General features: G+C 44.1%; 2 protein-coding genes and 1 long non-coding RNA gene across 6 annotated transcripts in view; 2 read left to right on the top strand and 1 right to left on the bottom strand.

The window, feature by feature from the left end:
• glra1 (glycine receptor, alpha 1) overlaps positions 1-1,874 on the top strand; it is a 98,333-nt gene extending 96,459 nt beyond the window's left edge. For all 3 annotated transcript variants that reach the window (XM_069710080.1, XM_069710079.1, XM_069710078.1), the window contains one exon: positions 263-1,874. In XM_069710080.1, coding sequence (XP_069566181.1) covers positions 263-547 — 285 coding nt within the window. In that variant the 3' untranslated portion in view covers positions 548-1,874. The remainder of the gene's footprint in view (positions 1-262) is intronic.
• Positions 1,875-10,640: 8,766 nt separating this feature from the next.
• The window catches only part of g3bp1 (GTPase activating protein (SH3 domain) binding protein 1), a 9,389-nt gene continuing 134 nt past the window's right edge, over positions 10,641-19,895 (bottom strand). Inside the window, exons 2-12 of one of the 2 annotated variants that reach the window (XM_069710074.1) lie at positions 16,533-16,649; positions 16,347-16,428; positions 14,983-15,156; positions 14,799-14,889; positions 14,190-14,313; positions 13,699-13,954; positions 13,486-13,590; positions 12,932-13,049; positions 12,321-12,446; positions 12,040-12,149; positions 10,641-11,898 (exon numbers count right to left, since the gene is read on the bottom strand). In XM_069710074.1, the coding sequence (XP_069566175.1) occupies positions 11,647-11,898; positions 12,040-12,149; positions 12,321-12,446; positions 12,932-13,049; positions 13,486-13,590; positions 13,699-13,954; positions 14,190-14,313; positions 14,799-14,889; positions 14,983-15,156; positions 16,347-16,428; positions 16,533-16,627 (1,533 nt within the window). In that variant the 5' untranslated portion in view covers positions 16,628-16,649 and the 3' untranslated portion in view covers positions 10,641-11,646. The remainder of the gene's footprint in view (positions 11,899-12,039; positions 12,150-12,320; positions 12,447-12,931; positions 13,050-13,485; positions 13,591-13,698; positions 13,955-14,189; positions 14,314-14,798; positions 14,890-14,982; positions 15,157-16,346; positions 16,429-16,532; positions 16,650-19,895) is intronic. The other variant, XM_069710075.1, reaches the window with a different exon arrangement.
• The window catches only part of LOC138627635 (uncharacterized), a 25,602-nt gene continuing 25,074 nt past the window's right edge, over positions 19,368-19,895 (top strand). Inside the window, exon 1 of the long non-coding RNA XR_011311405.1 lies at positions 19,368-19,834. This is a non-coding gene — a long non-coding RNA (uncharacterized lncRNA). The remainder of the gene's footprint in view (positions 19,835-19,895) is intronic.

Here is a 19,895-nt window from a genome sequence, read left to right as displayed (position 1 = left end):
TCGCTTTTCATTTTCACTTCACGTCACCTGTGTTATTTGGTTTCTTTATCTAAATATCTCTGCAATTAACTGAACTGAAATTGAACTGACCTTTCATGCCATCCTTCACACACACACACACACACACACACACACACACACACACACACACACACACACACACACACACACACACACACACACACACACACACACACACACACCTCCACCAGTAAGGTTGTTCTCTGGTTCCTAACAGCCTGAGTCTTGGCCTGTGTTGCAGGAGGATGAGACGGGCGAGGGGCGCTTCAGCTTCCCCGGCTACGGGATGGGCCCCGCCTGCCTGCAGGCGAAGGACGGCATGGCCATCAAGGGCAACAACAACAACGCCCCGGCGTCGGCCGCGCCCGAGAAGACCATCGAGGAGATGAAGAAGCTCTTCATCGGTCGGGCCAAGCGCATCGACACGGTGTCCCGCGTGGCCTTCCCGCTCGTCTTCCTCATTTTTAACATTTTCTACTGGATCATTTACAAGATCATCCGCAGCGAGGACGTCCACAAGCAGTAGTCGGCCGAGAACCGGGAGGAGGAGGAAGAGGAGGGCGAGGACGGCGGCGAAGAGGAGACACAAACGAGAGAGAGAGAAAAGAAACGGAGAGAGAAGGCTTCAGTGGGAGACACCGTTACCGTTGCCCCGCCCCCTTTTCTTTCAACCTACGCCTCCTCGTCCTTTCATGGTCGAGGAGAAGTTGCTTTCGTGGCAGTCGCCTCCCCTCAACCCTCACCCCCCCCCTATCATTTGAGATATTTATCGCTTTATCTTTTTCCCCCTTTTCTTCTTCTTCTTCTGCTTCTTCTTCTTCTTCTCCTCTCCCACCCTGAATCCCCCCCTCCACCCTCCCGCCCTCCACCCCCCCCCCCCCCCCGTGTTCCCATCTCTTTACACCTCCTGAATAATCCGGACCAGTGCAATAGCAATGCAGTAAAATGCATGATATATGAATGTGGCAATATATTAAAGAAAAGATGAAAAAGTAAACAAACTTTTTGCAAGACACGCCCGACAAACTGTGTTGGGGAGCGGACGGACGGGAACGAACGGAGACGACCAGAGAGTCTTGTAAAGGATCTTGTATTTGATTTCACCTTTTTATTTTTATTTTTTTTTTTTTGTGTGTGTGTGAAGAGAAATATATGATTCTATATGGGGAAAAAAAAGTGATGTGCAAAGAAGCATACAGCAGTGTAATATACTCATACAGTATATCTATCATAATGGGAAGAAATGTTTAACTGTGAAGGAGGGCATCGGAAAAACGAGGGATTTTTTTCACCAAAAAAAAACCAAAAACCAAAAAAAGAGCGGACGGACGGCGGATCAGTGCTTCCATGAAATAAAAGCGATGCAGTGATCCTGCATTCTGTATATGTAGATTTGCTTCAAAAATGTGTATTGCAAGCACTTGTCAAAAGCCACCCCCCCCGCCCCTCTTCCCCCCCCCCACCTCCTCCATCCCCCCACCTCCCCCCCCCGCTGCCAACACCACGAAAACCTCGAACTCGCAGAGACTCTGGAGGTTTTGTTGCTGCCGCCTGTCAATCACAACGACGGGACGAATAGAAAAAAAAAGAACAACACTGGAATCAAAAATTTAAAAAAAACTAAAACACTGGACGATTACGAGACGACATTTATCTGTGGTCAAAGTGTTCCTCTACCTGTCCCTCCATTTAGTTCATGTTTTTTTTTTTTTTTTTTTTTACATTTGTTTCTTGATTGTTTTTACGCGCCGACCGAACACGTCGCTCGTGGTCGTGCGGCGCTCCGCAGCGACGACGGGTTGTTTTTTTCCGAAACGGGAGGAAGTTTGTCCAGAGGGGGCGGTTTGATATCCAGAGGGGGCGGTTTGATGTCCAGAGGGGGCGGTTTGATGTCCAGAGGGGGCGGTTTGATGTCCGGAGGGGGCGGTTTGATGTCCGGAGGGGGCGGTTTGATGTCCAGAGGGGGCGGTTTGATATCCGGAGGGGGCGGTTTGATGTCCGGAGGGGGCGGTTTGATGTCCGGAGGGGGCGGTTTGATGTCCGGAGGGGGCGGTTTGATATCCGGAGGGGGCGGTTTGATGTCCGGAGGGGGCGGTTTGATGTCCGGAGGGGGCGGTTTGATATCCGGAGGGGGCGGTTTGATGTCCGGAGGGGGCGGTTTGATGTCAGCAGCTGACGTCTCCTCACGTTGCTTCTTTCCCTGAGTTTTTTTTTAGTTTTTTATGTTTGTTTCCATAAACTGGAGAAAGAGCCGCTTGATCCTGGACAGATAAAAAAAAAAAAAAAAAAAATTTAAAAAAAATGCTAATAATAATAACGCAGATCCTCGTTTGCTTTCCTCGCCGTGTTCATCGAAACCATAGACATGTTTACATCCTTATTAGTGCTTCCTTGCTTTGACCCCGCCTTAATGTGACGCCCACAGCCCCGCCCACCAGCCGAGAAGGACGTACGTTGTAAATTATACAGATTATAAACACCTCGTATACCTTAAATTTACTGTATCTCCATCTCATTCACGTGCACCGAGCGTAGCTGCTAACGTCATGAAGCTTCGTCGTCGCCCACGGCGACGCAACGACGGGAGCTAATTTCCTCGTGTTGGACGGGATTTGATATTTCAGCGGGACGATAAGTTTGAAGATTTGTCACATGCTATTTAAAAAAAAAAAAAAAAATCCTTGTACTTTGCGCCAGGCTTCTCTATGCAACTATCAGTATATGCAATTATGATTTTTCCTACTTAGCTTCATCTCAACAAAGTCGTCCCTTGTTTTGTTTTTTTGGTACTTGCTGAAGGTGATGAAGTGACCGGCGGCCCGCACATTACAAAACATTTTAATAGTTGAAATCTGCATGAAGCAGATTGATCCAAACTGAGCCAGCCAGAATAAAACAATATGGAAAGAAAGGACAGAAATGCAACTGGATGCGGATGTTTTTTCTTCTTTTTAATGTACAAATGTTTGCTTTATGTTTGTCCTCCGTCATCTCCTCACGTCTGCAGTGTTGACTCAGAAAATCCCAAAGTGCTTTTTTTAAATTAATTTATCTATTTTTTACAAATTTACAGAGAGATTACAGCATGAAGGCAAAAAGGGACATTTTTCCAATTTTGTAGCAAAACTTAAAATGGAAAGAGTTTAAGATTTCTTGCATTTGTTCGTGATGTTTGTTGAATTTCTGCCCTCAATGTGTTCATTGAAAAAGTGTGAATTTTCCAACAACACACAATTTACACGTGTTTTTACCCCCCGATTTGTAAAGGAATAGTTTCATATTTTGGGTAATTGTGAGCGTTCCAGAAGACCGATGTGACTTTATGTCCGTACGGTCAGGACGGAGCTGGAGTCGGGAGGCCATTAGCCGAGCGAGCTTGTTTTTACTGAAGAAACCAGATTCAGCACGTTAATTGGAAAACTAAACTAAAAATTAAGATCATTTACTGCACATATTCCCCCTTTTTTTTTTTTTTTTTTTCCCGATCAGAGATTAAAACTATCAATTTAAACTCTTGCCGTCTGGGGTCGGGTTCGATCGGCCTCCGAGACGCTCGCAGCGATTGATCGAGCCGGAGGAGCTGCTTCAGCTTGTTCAGCGTGTTTATGCTCAGCTCGGCCAACGTCCTCCGACTCCAGCTGATTTTAAACTATTCGAAAGAACATGAAGAACCGAGTTTCTGAAATTGCTGATATTATTGCAGCAAGTTGGACTTCAACCTCAAAATAAAACTTGGGCAGGTTTTGTTTTTTTATTTGATTTAATTTCACTCGGACTTGTTCAGTACAAGTGTATGTTAAATGTTTATCATGAAAATGCTATTTATCCACAGTCCGACTTGGTTTTCGAAGCAAAACCAAAGATGCGTGTTTTGTTTCTGGTGTTTTGACGGGCAGCAGCTGTTCTTCGCCTTTCGCTGCTGCCGTGGGGGGAAGGGGGGAGGGAGGGGGAGGGAGGGGGGGATTTCCACTTTGGTGTTTGGGCTCAGAAACATGACACGTGTGTTGGTTTTGTCAGATTAACTTCAGATATAGAAATATTACAATCAAAAAGTATTTTCATATGGAAAATGTTGTCCCTCCACATTCGTCTATCGTTCCACTTTCCTCACCTTGAGCCCCGTTTCCTTTCTACCGCCATGATTTTCACTTGTGAAGTAGATTTTCTTGAAGCAGAGCATGGAGAGATTAACACATTGTTCTCGTTTGATTGCAAAGAGATCATTTTTTTAGTGTGTCAGCATTGGAGTTTATTTTTATTCCAGCCTAAGTTCAACGCCACCGTTCATGAGCTTGGTTTGTTTGGGTGTGAGATGATCCGAAGGGCTTCGCTACGCATGTTCTTCTGTTCACGTTCCAGCATGTGAGGACTTCAAAGTGGAAGTGCCATCACAAAAAAAAAACAACAACAACAAACAAGAAAAAAATAGCTCCACCCCAAAACACTCTGCATAAATCATCCCCAGACACAAAGACGTAAAACCTTTAAAGGCCACGATCACCTGGGACGCTTTATCTTCATTTCATGGAGGGTTCGGACGACGCAGACGATGCATAGCGCTAAATATAAAGCCGTTTATTTGGATGTGAAATGTCAGTTTTAGAAATAATTTATCACCCTCGTCTGCTTTTCACGAGCACACAGATTAATATCTACCTTGTCCCAGTTCGCTTAATTTGTCATTATCCCCTCGGAGACTGTAGTGTAGATGGAGAACATGAATTTAGTCGCTGCCTAATGACTGCAGCCTCAAACATCTTATTTTTTTTGATGATATCTGATTTGTTCCACGGCGAGCTGACGAATCCAGACGATCAAAACAGGTCATATCAGACACCATTTAATAAACACGGAGCGGTTTTACATGTATGTTGGTAGGATGTCGCAAAACAAGAGAAAAAGTGCAGTAAAGATTCTCGTTCATCCAGTTCAATCTAATTGTTATCCAAAGGCAACTGGACGCACTTTTTAAAAGACGTTTGGCCTTCTCATCAGAAAGGCCGAGAAAGTGTTTTCAAAACGAAGTCTTTGGAAAAACACACTTATCTCGTCAAAACGGTGGCAAGCGCGATATTCAGCGAGCGAACGCAGCTCGATAAATACTCGTTTTGTTTTACCGTCAGGTCGGCTCTTCAGCTTCAGTCGCAATGTAGAAACATGCTTCTTAAAAAAAAGCGTCCATTTTGTGTGCTGCTCCCATTTGGTATTTCTTTGTTGGACCAAAATCACAAACAGCCTTCGTTTGCGTACTTTCTTTTTTTTTTTTTCATGCTAGCACTACCGGTAGCCTAATGGTCAAATAATAACGTCATTATAATAAGATAATGTTTTTAACAAAGTTCACGCAACGTGATTTTTTTTTTCTTATTATTCAACAGAAATTCATATACGATCTTTCTACGGTAGATTTAAAAAAAAAGAAAAAGATGCATCTTCCGGGCCATAAATATGAAATATTTTTGTACCGAAAGGCAACTTTTTACGAAGCTGAAGACTTCGGGATGGAAACGGTAGTTTCACAGCAAATGCCTCAATAAACGGTTGCTGACCAAGAACTTGTGACAGATTGAAATGAAACCGTGCCATCGAGACTTCCTTTGAGATTACAGACCACGTAAATGAGCCAATAAGCACCTTCGACCGTCTCCGGTTCAAAACGTTCCTCCTGTGCCATAAAGAAAACAACCACTGCGACGCCACTGAAGCACTTCCGTCCACGACGAGCCTATATTTGCCAACAGACATATCTTCTTGTGCCATACGGGGGTTGAATATGCAACTAAAGAGAAAGAAATAACAAAAAAAACCAACAACGAGGAACTTTCCAGCATACCATGCATTCATTCAACCTCCATTTTTTACATGATTCATGACGTCTTCCTCAGACGTGGGTGTTGTGTGTGTCATCGTCATGATAGAGCTTCGTCATAGACCTCACATCAGTGTATTAATCATTGTTATACTATTCGGGGGGGAAGGGGGGGGGGGTTCGTAATAATGCGATCGGGGTTTATATCGCATTACGGCGCGATGTGATGCGAACTGACTGAACAATGAAAACGAGAGCGATGCAGTTTATTTTTGGGGGGACGTTTATAAACCCTCGTAGGTTCTGAGCAGGGTTTTAAAAGTAGCATGGTTTGATTCGTTGATGATGATTAATGAGTCTATCGGTTCCGGGGTTTTTGGTTTTTGATTGGATTTTATTGTATTTAATTGTATGTATTGTACAATCCGATGCCCTGAGGGAGAAGGACAAATACGGTGACTCCTGAACTGCTGTGAACTTTAAGGAAACGTTGTTATTATGATTATTATTCCGATTCATTTCCTTTTATTTTGTTTTGCACAAGTTGGAATGGCCTTAATTTTGCTTTTACTTGCTTCTATTGTGTATTGGCACAAAGTGCACCTGTTTCATTTGCAGAACTTAACGATGCTCATTATGATGCTTATAATCTGAGAGTGCACATCAAAGCAGGATGAAAAAAAAATAAGAAGAAAAGTTCAGCAAATCCTTTTTATTTTTCATTAATCTGAGAAACAATATTTTGCATGAATATAAATACAATGGCAGATATTTTGGCTTGTACAAAAAATGTGAAGCAATTTGAAGAGAAAAAAAAGAATGTACCGTTTCTGCTGTATCTGTATATATCTAAATATTTATTGAAATATGTCATACTACTAATTCTATTAACGATTAAAGGTTTTCTGAACAAAAATCTCTTTACCTGTTTTTGAACATTGTCAAGGTTGTTGGAGTTGGATCTTCTGCTTTCTGTTACTCGACCCAAGGATCTGTGTAATCATTAAAGAAAAAGTATTAAAAATTGCAAATAAATCCGTGGTGCTGGCTTCTTTTATTGTCTGACATTAACTTGCAAAAACAAAAATTGTGATAAGACTATCGATAACATGTATTCCTTATCTTTTTTTCTGAATTATTTTGCTCTTGCGTTGGTGGAAAGTCTTTGTCCTGCTTTTCGGTTTAAACAAAGCTCAGCGTGTTCGAGATTTTTTTCTTTCCTGTTAAGAGACAAATGGTCAAAAATACAGTTATATAGCAAGAGTCCTTCACAATAAAAGCATAAAAAATGACAGCAGACTGAGAAACTATGGGAAAAATGAACGGGACGCACAAAGTAGTTCCTTCCACTCCAGTTTTATTTCCATGAAGCGTCTCCTGTTTAATGTTTCTGACAGCAAACCTTCATCGTGTTATTTGCTCAACAGAATAAAAGCTCTTAAGTTTGAAGGCTGCAGCAGATCTAGAAATACCAAACTCAACTTGTGTTGTTTATTTTTATGCCCAAATTAAAGGCACTTTCATAAACTCCGCTGTGAATACCACAAGAGGGTCGACGGTTCGTACGGACTCTTTCTTGTGAATTTAGGAAGCGCGACTTCACACAAGGAATCTGATGTTACAGTGAACTAGTTTACCAACTAGAAGAAAAACTAAAAACGATTTTTTTTTGTGTGTGTGTGTGTGTGTGTGGATTGTCTCCACAGAGTAAAAGAATAACTTCCATCTGATGCTTTTTCTTTTCATTGAAATCTCATAACTCCCTGAAATTGAAATTGACGCTCCCATCTGGATCGATTTTAAAATGACAGTGCCAGAGAAACAAATCTGCGGTGGCGTCGGCCCGATCGTGGAGCTGAACCTGTGTTTTGTTTTTTTCAGGAACCTGCAATCACCACGACAGATGAACACTTCACGCTCTCGCCTTCATTGAGCCGTAGGCCAGTTGGTTTCTTGCAGAAAAATCAATGCTAATCATATAGATGGAAGCACTTCTCGTACGTCTCCGGACACCGTTGACAAATGAAACTCTTACAGTCGCTGAAATGGTAAAACGTCATTTCTTTTCCTGCTTATCTCAGGGCAGCAAAATAAAACGGGCCCGGCCGATCGTGTATTAGTTCGTACGGCGTCGTGATTGTAGGCAGTGAAGCTGTCGCCTGCAGCGAAGGCCGTTTCGCATTTATTAGGCAGCTCTAAATAGAGAATGAGGTGGACAGACGGGGTCGCATGCAAACCAGTCCCACATTATGGCAAAAATAATTCTGCAGAAATGTCTTTAAAACAAATAAACATAGAACCCCATTTGCAAAAAAAAAATTGGGAAACTTTGTAAAATGTCAATAAAAACATTATTATTTGCAAAATCCTTTAAACCCATATTTAAGTGAAAATAGACCAAAGATAAGAGATCAAATGTCGAAACTGAGAAGTTTTATTGTTTTATGGGAAATATATGCTCTTGTTGGAGCATAAGTTGGGACAGGTTTACTGGAGTTTTGAAAGTGAAATGTGGTCCCATTCTTGCCTGACATTGCATTTCAGCTGCTAAACAGTTTTTGGATCTTCTGTGTCGTATTTTTATTTTCATTATGTGCCAAATATTCGCAATACAATCACGAATGCTGGCGTTTGAACCGAGCGCTGATAACAAGCTGGATGGTCCCGCTCCTCTTTAAACCCGGAGGACGCAGCGGCCATGATTTGCAAAAAGGAATTTCAAACATGGATTCGTCAGACCTCAGTCCATCTTAAATGAGCTCAGGCCCAGTGAAGGTGGCGGCGTTTCTAAAAAATGGAAGTGTTCCTGAGCCCATGCAGTGATTTTCCACGACACATTTGTGTCGATTTTAAATGCAGTGCCGCCCGAGGGCCCGAAGATCAGGGTCATTCAATATTCACATACATTTTTAATGTATGAAAAATGTATACATCTGCTTGCTGTCTTAAGGTGAAGCTCCCTTAAAAGGATGAATTCAAGTTTTCAGGGCTTCTTGCCGACCGTTCAGATTCAGATTTCCTGCCGTTTCACTTTTCACGCGATACAGAAGACATTCAGTGGCGTGAAGTGACGTTTGTTTCTCGCACCGTGGAGGTAAAGTGCATCTGCAACGCTCCTGAAGGCAGCGCGGCGTTCAGTGTTCAACCTGGCAGCAGCAGCAGAAACTCCACCACGTTAAAAACCTGGACTTTGTGGCGATATATCGCTGCTCATCTCTTTTTCTGCCAACGTATCGATCCTCCGGGGAGGAATCTCGTTTCCACGCAGAGGTCAGAGGTCAGCGCCAGTCACAGCACAAGCAGCCCTGCAGCTCTTCTCGGGCTACGAGGAGTTGAGGGGAAGGATGCGTTGTCTGCCGGATGTATAATGCATGTCGCCCGCAGGGAGGCTCGCGCACAACCAAAACAAACATGTAAAAAAGGTGTAGCAGGAGGTTTGGGAGGAAGAGGAGGAGGAGGAGGAGGAAGGGCGATGGAGTGAAGCATCACGTCGTGCAGTGAGGAGGAAGCAACGACGACAACAAAACGTATTGCGTCTTGCTGCAGGGCTCCTCGTCAACAGTTTGGATCTTCCCCCGTTTACTGGACGCTTCGTGAATACGTAAACATCAAAGAACGACCTCGTCGGCAGCGAACGCTGAAGTCCGATTTATTCAAGCTGAAACGCAGAGAATTAAAGGAAGTGACGCGTTTTTGCTGCAGATATTTTAATGTTTCTTCGCAAGACGAATGTTGGAATCTATTTTAACACCTTTAATCCCGTCCGCACGGTTTTTGTTTAAGCGCCAAAGATTATTAAACTGTCAAGTACAAAAACTGACATTTGATTTATTCTTTGATCAGATTTCCTATTAAAAAAAATGAATGTCTTTTTTTTATTTTTTTTAAATGCTGGTTGAATTTGACATTTAATAACTTTTTCTTTTCTTATTTTTATATACGATAGGTAGGGGCGGATTACATCTTATGTTTTTGATTATTTCTGTATTTATTGTATTACTTTAGAGATTACGGATTAATTGCGCAACAGTCATTTGAAGAGAAGATAACATGCTCACAGAAATGTCAGTTAAACTGTAGTTGCTATGCAACTTTGTCCATTGGCGTTGCTATAGTAACAGACGGTTGCAACTGAAACCAGCAGCTGGTGGCAGACGCACCTGTTGGTTGTTCATTAATCAGCAGCTCCTGATTCAGCTTTTATTCTTCAGGAACTTTAATGTAGAGTCATAATGTCATTAATGTGTTTTCTTTTTAAAAGCCTCATTAATAACATTATTGATGACTATTTCACGCAGGTGTTGAAGCTTTAAGGTTCTCATTCAGGCCTTTTTCCCAGCAGACGTTTTTGGCTCGTTACAGTAGGAAAACGTAGCTGCTCATTAACATCATTATAATTTGTATGAAACGGTGGCTGTGAGCCGCGACTGCACCAGCATCCACAACACCTGGACCCCGACACCGAGGCAGCTAAATGGACTCCAGGATTTTTAGCTGCACGTGATTTCTTTCCTGTTTTTAACAAATCAAAGTCTGCTGGGAACAGAACTGAATTGAAATCGATTGCCGGGAAGAATATTATAAAAATAACTATCTGTGGATGTTAACTCATCACTTAACAGCTGAAATTTTTCAACAAAACTTTTTTTTTTTCTTTCTGTTGATTTAAATTGTCCAAATACAAAAAGATGTATAAGAGCGTTTTACCTAAAGAGTATAAATACGGTCGCGACAGGATTTAATACCCGAACCAAGTCCCACCGTCTCCATTCGGCCGGCCGCAGACTCAAAACAAGCTCAAACAGACCAGTTTAAAACAGTAAATCACTTTTTAATTTAGTTCTCTCATCGGCAGGTGAACTCCCGGTTTTTTTTTTTTCTTCTCTCTCAACATGACAAATGAAGTGCATCGGTAGTCGAAGCCTTGACAACAGGTTTTGATACATGCTCCATTCAGACGCGTCTGTGAATCCACATATTAGAAGCCATTATTACTCAAATAAAACCACTACAGTTCAGCTCTTGACCTGATAGAATAAAAAGATAAGACAGATCCATCGCTAGATACAACGGTGGCAGCAATACACAGGATTGCCCAAGCAGTAAAGTACACGTTCCTTTAAGAAACAGGGAGAGAGAACGCGAAAAAAAAAACTAAACTCTGGGTTTTTTAATCCCCAATTCAAGTAGTATTTACCCTTTTTTTTTTTCTCATGTGTTTTGCGTGTTTCGATTTTGTTTCTTAATAAATTCAAGTTCAGCATGAAAAAACAAACAAAAACTGACATAAGTCCAGATAATACATGTGGTGGTGGTGGAGGACAAAAGAAGAAGAAGAGGAGGAGGAGGAGGAGGAGGAGGAAAATGAAAAGCAGCAGGTGACAGAAGAAGAAGAAGAAGAATGAGGCTGGGATGGAGGGAGGAAGAGGAGGCAGCCATCTTCATGAGAGATGTCGAGACTGGCTGTTGAATTCAGCAGGAGTGAAAAGCTCTCGACCGAACTTGCTTCAGTCACTAACGGAAACCCCTGATAGATGCTTGTAACATACGTAGGAGGAAGAATGAGGAGGAGGAGGAGGAGGATGAGTCAGAAATGAGGCCGTGCAGGAGCAGCGACCCAAAAATCTGGACCCTGAAATGAACAAGTCCTCCTGATTTTTCCTCCTAGCTGCCGAGTAAAAAGGGCTTTTCTTTCCAAATTTGGCTTCGTCCAATCAGGTCCTGCTACAGAATAACTCAATAACCACTCAAGTAAATTGAATCCAAACAGTAATCTAACTCGAGGGAGGAGGGGGGGTTTGAAGAGGGGGGCCCCCTCACTGGCGCGGGGCGGAGTAGCGGCCCTCGCTGGGCCCGGCGCCCCGTCCGGAACCGAAGCTGGGTTTCTGTGCCATGCCTCCGCGGGTGGGGGGCCCGCGGGGTCCACCGCCGCCTCCTCCTATCCGCTCTCTGGGGCCGCCGGGCCCGCCGGGCCCCCGGGGCCTCACGTCCCGCCTGTCGCCCTCCCGGGCCGACCGGGTCTTCTTCTCCTCCACGTTCAGGCGGACGTCGCCTCTGAACTTGATGGGCTGCAGGAGGAGAATCAAAAGTTTTAAATAATACAAAATAACTGCCACACAAGAAGTACCGGAGACTATTTTAAGGATCCAAACTGGTCTCCTAGCAACGAAAGTGAAAGAAAATGGAAGTGAGCCCGAAAGGTTTGTTACCCTGTTGCTGAGGATCTTCTGAACGGGTTCGGAGTCGTCAAACACCACGAAGCCAAAGTTGGGTAGCTTCCCTCCGCTGTTGATCCTCAGCTCCAGGACTGTCCCATACTCTGAAATAAATATTACACATTATCAATCAATCAAAATGTATTTCTATAGCGCATTTTAAAACACAACAAAAGTTGCCCAAAGGTAGACAAACATTAAAAAAGACCGGATAAATAAAAAACAAGTTAAAAAAATAAATAATTTTAAAGCACCATCGAACTTTCACGACTTACGTTCGAAGAACTCCTTGAGTTCGGTCTTGTCCACGTCGTGAGGGACGTTGCCCACGAAGAGCTGGTGGGCGTCGGGGTACCGGACCACCCGGCGGCCCTCCGTCTCGCCCTGCTCGCCTTCTCGAACTGGAACACAGTGAAACCGGTCGGTCCAGTTTTGTGACGATACTCTCAACCAAGTAAATCTATTAAAACATTTCCGAATTCAGAAATCTTTACAACATCTCTGGTCTTGTGTCTCATAATAAAACATGTTTGCATGTCAGATGAAGAACTTGTTCTTTTGGTCCATATTAGATTTTAGCTGTTTAAATCTACAACCAAACAGAAGAGCAGCATTTGCTCTCATGCGTGTTTGAACCTCTTTTCCGCCTCGTTCTCAGTTTACAATATTAAGACTGATCTGAGGCGACATCTTTGTTTTTTACTTCCACAGTTCCTGTTGTCCAGTTTTAATGTTTACTTCGCGTTTTAGAGGAACTTTTTTTTGCCCTCAGAGACACATTCATCAGCACACATCACATCACATCAGATTGTGTTTACACTCCTGGCCACGTGCTTGGTTCCTGTCAGTGACCTTTGACCCCTGTATGTATATATACCGTGTGTACCTGGTCTGGGTCCTCTGTGTGCCGGCGGAGGACCTCCGGGCCTCTGTTCCCGCGGTCTCTGGTCTCTCTGTGGTCTCTGTGTTGCTGTCTGCGACTCCGACTTCACCTCCGCTCTCGGCTGCGACGGTCAACAAAACGGGGTTTTTAAATTTATTTATTAGAACAGAGACGGAGAATATTTTCTACTGTTGGTCTTAAACTTCAGGCAAATCAAAATAAAAACAACAACTTGGATTATCATCATGCAGGTGCAGCCAGCAGGGAGAAGCTTGTGTCCTGTCCTGCTGCGTTTATCTCTACTTTAATAAAGTTTCCAAAGACGTCTCTACTTCCTGAGAAATGCAGCACAACAACAACAGCAAAGCAGTTTGCTGATAGAAGATCGTGTTGAACGAGGTCAAGATGACGTTCAACACGATCTTCTATCAGCAAACTGCTTTTATCTTTCGTCTCTCAAACACTTTTTTAACTTCTTTATAATAAGTTGAGACATGAAGTCCGCGGCGACGGCCCGGATTCAGATAAACGGGTCAGGAGGCGGAGCTTCGACCTACCGCTGCTGTGGGGGGGGCTTTGACGACGTGTGGGGGGATTCCTGAGACGGGGACGGCGCCGCTGAGCGGCAGGTTCTTACTGGTGACGGACGCCCAGGAGAACGGCTGTCGGGAACACAGACGGAGACACGAAGGAGACAAATGAAGGCGCTGCTTCTTATTTTACTTTTTCTTTTTAACTCCTCCCTCCTCGAGCATCTTCGTCACACCTACCCTGTTTTCTTCTGGAGCGGAGGCGGCGGGTTCGGCGGTCGCGGAGGAGGCGGGTTCTGTAGTAGGCGGGGCGGAGGAGGCGGGGCTTTTCTCTGTCGGGTCGTCGGCCGTGTGCGCGTCTGTCTGCGTGTCCAGCATCGTCTCCGCCTTCAGCTCCACGGCGGCGGCGGCCTCGGCCTCCTTCTCCGCCTCCGGCTCGGGTTCGGGACTTCCTGCGGCCGCTTCCTCCTCGTCGCCGGGTACCGCCGGCTCCGAGCTGCGACATGAACGATACGTGGTAGAAGCAATAAAAATAACAGAATAAAAATAGAGGTAGAAATAAAAAATAAAAAAAATGATGTAAAAATGTAGATTATATACAAATAAAAGATGCCAGTAGAGTCTGTTGAGTCTATTGTCAATGATGGAGGGCAGATTCGGCCAAAGGTGAACTATTGTAAAGTCTTACTGCGGTAAAATAAGTACGTATATAAAGCAAAGACAAGTCGTACCAGGACGTCGGGTCGTAGAAAGGAGCCGAGTCCTCGGCGGCGGTGTCGGGGGAGGGGACTCGCTCCTCCAGCTCCTCCACCTCATCCTCAGACTCTGGAAAGAAATTAAATCTGTGTTCATGATCTTCACGATCACAAAAAAACCTTTTTAGTCAGACGTTAATCAACACGTATTTTCTTGCCAATGCAGGCAAGCTGTTAGCTACAATATTTAGTTTTATATAAAAATAATTAACATACCATTCAAATATAACCCAACCAGAATCAAGAATACATAAATTAAATAAATAAATCAAAATGAGAATATCTCGTGGTTGGATTTTGGACTTTTTTCCCCGTCGTGTTCAATTTGCCGTTTTGTGCACGTTCAGTCTTTTAATTTCTAAACATCGAGACGCGTTTAAATTCTCTATAACTCGATCAGCTCCCATAAATAACGACACAGCTGTTCAAAGAGAAGCGATCAAAGCTCGGATCCCGACCGCCGGAGAATTAATGAGAAACTCGTCTCTGTAACTTCATTTATCTCCGGACGAAATAAAAAGACGGCAGATCACAGAGACGAATATCTGACGGAGGAGAAATGAGAAAAAAAACACTCCGTCTCACCTTCTGGAGGTTCGGAGTCAGAGTCGCCGAACACCTCGTCCTGGTAGCGAAACACGTCGTTGTGGACGTAGAATTTGTTTGCGACGGTTCCCTGGAGGACAAACAAAACAAACAACGGGCACTTAGAAGATATCGTTGGGAGTCGGGGAAATAAAACGCTTGAAAGTCTCGATGTTGCACCGACCTCGGGCGCCAGGACGAAGGTCTGCATGAACTTCCTCATGGGCTGCATGTTGTTGGACAGCTCGCCCATCACCTGCACCACCACGCCCTCGTTCAGCGTGGCGTGGGCGTCCACGTGCCGGATCTTGGTGTGGCAGTCTCGGAAACTCAGAGCCATCACCCTCTTATGGATCTCCTGCGAGACGGCAAGATACGGTTCAATAAACATGTATCACGGTAACTACGGCGATAAGAACGGGACGACTGAGAAGCAGGACGAAGACCACAAACTTCGAAGTAGCTGCGCTACTCGGGGTGCTTGAAAATAATATTTCTGCAATAGAAAAGGCACAAAATACAAAAACAATAACTATTACTTCAAGAACATACAACTGGAATTAAATAATTGCTTATATGTCGATATGAACGCGACTGTTTGCCTTCAAGTATTCAGTGAAAACTGACTCATTAAAGCTTTTTCGTTGTAGAACAGAAAACAGTTGGACATCAGTGAAGTCGGTTCCTTTTTGGGACCAACTTCTCCACCCGGAAGCCATTTTCATCCATAATGATAAATATATTGTCTTTCTAATAAATAATGATCGTCAGAGTCCCGATGTGAACCGAGCAGAGACGACGTGGCTCAACGTTCACGTTTCAAGCAGCAGTGGAAATGTTTACAAGCGAGAAAGAAAAAAAAGATTACAGTTGTTTGTGTGTTACGAGTTTGAGCACATTGTTTGTTGGTATTCGCGAGACAGACACACACACACACACACACACACACACACACACCGCGGTGTTTGTTTATTGATAAACAAACGTACACTTCCTGCTTATTCCTTGTTCTGCCAAATACGTGACGCTGCGAGCGGCGCGACAGAATAAATCTTCAGTTTAACGTATTCAGAGAAAACAAATAAGGTCTTGTTTTGTTTCTTTCATGCCGAGCATCCATCCAGGCGTGCGCTTAACTCGGCGCAGCTTTCAAAGCAAACTGAACACGGAGGGACGTCGCCTTAAAATAACGCCGCTGGAAGGTTTCTGCAACATGAAATCTTTTTTTTTGTTCTTCAGCTGCTGTGATCGTCTTAAAATAACGTCCCTTTATTTCCTCTTGCTCTGTGCAGCAGCGTCGCTTTTTGCCGTCAGCCGGTACAAAGTCCCGACTTTATATGCAGTACCGATTATGACGTATAAATATTAGAACGTAGTATTTCATGCTGCGGTTGTTTCACTCTTTCTCCTTAAAATTTGAGAGGCTGAAAGTTCATATTCAGCCAAAACTGCTTCTGCAATTAATTTAAAATGCAAATTAATGGGAATGTTGCATTTAAAATACAAACAAATAATCGTAAATCTTCCTTAACTGCATTTCAAACTTACAGATTGTCCATAAACGGCCTCAACTGGTTTGCCGTTGTTGTCCAGGCCGCCGTGCACGTAGGAGGAGTTCTTCCCATAAAACCTGAACACAAACGGTTTTATTACATTAGTCTCAGCGAGGATATATACATATATAAAAATACATATATAAATATATATATGTGGTTTAAATGACAGATGTGGTACCTGTGCAGGTAGTCGGGGGCCTGGTTCAGGAGTGTGTAATACTGTCGGACAAACTCTCGCCCGACCAGCTGGGCACTTGGCTTCTCCATCACCATTTCTTTGGTCAACTGGAAATCTCTGCGTGGAGAGAAAGACGAGGAAGAGGAGGAAGACGAGGAAGAGGAGGAAGACGAGGAAGAGGAGCTCAGCAACAAGCATCATCATAACATGATTAATTAGGAGTTTGAATAAAGATAATAACTGCAGTGATTGGTAACATTTTTAAAGTTAAAACCAAAGCTTTCATTTTTTTAAACTCACTCCAACTCAAATATGTTTTTAAAGTTTTGGTCAGACAGAAGAATTCAGTAAATTTCTGTAAATTTCCAAAGAACATTTTTAACTGTTAAACAATCTAATCATCCAAAAAAAAAAAAAAGAACAATTAATTTCTAAAACGTGAATATGATTATATTCATCTGTACTGTAGCTTCTTTAAATTTGTGGCTTCCATTTTAGTATTTTCGCAGAGTTTAATTGGAAACGAACGACTGATAATCGCCATGGCAACTCGTAGTAGAAACCAAGGACTTCGATAACGAGTCGGCTTTGTTCTGTCTGTTTGCACAAAACCTGCGAGACACCACGAAGCATTTTATTACGACACACTGGAGAGTTTATGATCCCCGAGTTGATTGAATTATCAGTTTGAAGAGCAAACATTTGTTTTCTTACAGTGGAGGTGAAAAAAAATCTGCACAATCATCGCACTTTTAACGCCAACGATTTCTTCCAGTCCCTTTTTTTTTTTTTTTGCTTTCTTATTCACAAGTGAAAAATGAAAGCAAACACACACAATCCTTCCTGCTGAGGACCAAAGTGGCCAGAAAGCTTTTCGTAGAGACCACTTAGCTTTTAAAACATCGACTGATATTATTCGGACGCCGCTTAATGCATCGACTCGTAAATAAAAGCTCGTCCGCCGGCCGACGTCCGTCCAACATTACCGACATCTTCGGGCGCTAACCGGCTGCTTTGTCGGATTTCCGCTCGAGGTTAATCGAGTTAAAGTCGTCAGTGACCGACGAACAGCAGCGGCAGGAACACACCATCGACTGTTTTCCAAATAAATATTAATATTTTCCTTTCGGGGCACGATGGTGTGTATTAAAGAAGGAAAAAAAAAAAAGAAGAGCGCCATGACTCGGGTTAATTCGTGTCAAATATAATCTTATGGGTGCCTGTAACTCACTTACAGGCACCGAATGGTTTACCAGATTTTCTCATTAAAAAAATGCACAAGCCAAAGTACTCGGGCAAAAGAAGAAAAAGAGACTACTCTTATGCAAACGCAGACATCACAGGGTCTCCCAGGTGTCTGGAGGGCTTAGGAGGAGCGGGGGAGGGGGAGGGAGGGGCGGAGGAGGGAGGAGGGGGTGGAGAGGCGGAGGGGGAGGGTTGCATTTACACATTATAATATTCACTTAAAAGTAAACTCACCAAACATGGGTTGAAACTCAGCTTATATGTTATCTAGTGTCTTGAGATGCTGCACTGAAGTGTTGTAATGTTGTTGTTGTGTTGTTGTTGTTTTTTTTGGGGGGAGGGGAGGGGGGATACTTGCACCACCTTGTGAATGAATCTGTGCTTTCAGGTGTGTGTGTGTGTGTGTGTGTTTGATGACACACCAGGAAGGACAGTTTACACCGACAGCTGCTCTTCTTCCAAATCCTGCACATTTTTGTTTGTTTGTTTGTTTGTTGTTTTTACTCGGTTCAATGCGACCCGATGCTCATTTGTGAATTTCCCCCGTCTGTCCGTAATGAGCCGGACCAATCCTTCCAGATCCTACTGCATCATGAAGATGTCGTTAAAATAAACATCGGGTCGACTCGGCGTGGGCGATGATCAATATTTATATCGATATCTCTCGATATATCTTGATATGAGACTACGTATTGTCTGATCTCATGTTGTCTTTTCATAGTTTTTAAAGCTGCATTTGAGTAAAAGTGGTGATTTTCTGAACGTATCTATTATTTACTATATCTACATTACAGCTGATTATTTATAAAATATCTGCTTGCATAAATAACAACCCTGCAAAAAAAAAAAAAAATGGTAGTATCAATAAGGAGGTGATCGGTCATGTTTTGGACAAACAATTGATTGACAACACAAATATAAGATCTTCCACTTTTGTGTCACGTGATTAAAATGGTAATTTGGTGTCACGGGACCCGAGTGGTTTTCTTTGAAGTGGACCGTCTGCCACACCTGCGCACACACCGGGCGGCCATCTGTTGGTCCTGGCACGCGCACGGACACGCGCACAACATGGACGGACCCCATCAGGAGGAGAAAGTCTCTCCGAGGTCACGTGACCCGGGACGGACTTTAAAAGGCTTTCCGACCAAAACACCTCGAAAATGCACCCGAGTTAGTTTGAAGAGTTACATTTTAATATTATAAATGTCCCGCATCTGCAGCAGCTGTGTTAAAAAACAAACAAACAAACAAAAACGTGCAGCTTTGATGTGAAAGTGGAGGCGGCGGCACGCGGACAAAAGGCCACGCCGCCCGGCCTAGCACCTCCTCACCGCCCGGCCTAGCACCTCCTCACCGCCCGGCCTAGCACCTCCTCACCGCCCGGAGCGGTTCCCTGGGACCTACCCAGATATAACCCGGGCTGAAATAGCACACTTAGCTGGCCCACCTCGGCGCTAAACCGGCGACAGCTAGACCCCCCCCCACCACCCCACCTCCCACACGCTAAACCGGCGACAGCCCCCCCCCCCCACACACACACACACACACACACACACCAGGGCAGACAGGAGCACGTGGCCCCCGGCACGTCCCCGGCTACAACTTCCCGCTCCTGCCGGGCCAAAAGCTAGCGCGGCTAGCCCGGTCCAAACCGAGCCATCTTTAAAGCGTGATAATCTTCGGCTGGTGTGTTTAAAGTAGCGAAATAGCGGGAAAATCTGGACGAGGAGGAAGGAGGAGAAACGGAGGAGAAACGGAGTCACGATGAATGGGAGCTACACACGGGGCGGCCCCGGCTATCACCTGGAAACCCCAAACTGAAACTAAACGGTCCGGGCGGTGGCTAAACCTCGGCTCTTCGACCGGGGACGTGTCACCGCTTCGTCCTGCGGCAAATCCCGACGCGTCGGCGGCCGAAGAGTCGATTCGTTTCAAGCGATTGGACCAAAATTACGAAGCTGCAAAGTCAAAGGCTGCTAACGAGCCGCCCGTCTGCACACCGGGACGTAGACGGAGCCCGGAGGAGCGAGCCCGTCAATCAAACGGCTAGAAAGGTGAGCTAGATGAGCCTGAATGTTCCGTCGGTAACAACACGGTTTATACAAGACAACAACT

This window comes from Brachyistius frenatus, unplaced genomic scaffold, assembly GCF_029030835.1.
Source record: "Brachyistius frenatus isolate BFR_SWC_R1_liver_20210118 unplaced genomic scaffold, ASM2903083v1 Contig_89, whole genome shotgun sequence".
In the NCBI taxonomy this organism is placed as follows: domain Eukaryota; kingdom Metazoa; phylum Chordata; class Actinopteri; family Embiotocidae; genus Brachyistius; species Brachyistius frenatus.
The sequence above is the reverse complement of the archived record's forward strand: the minus strand, read 5'-3'. Positions and strand labels throughout refer to the sequence as shown.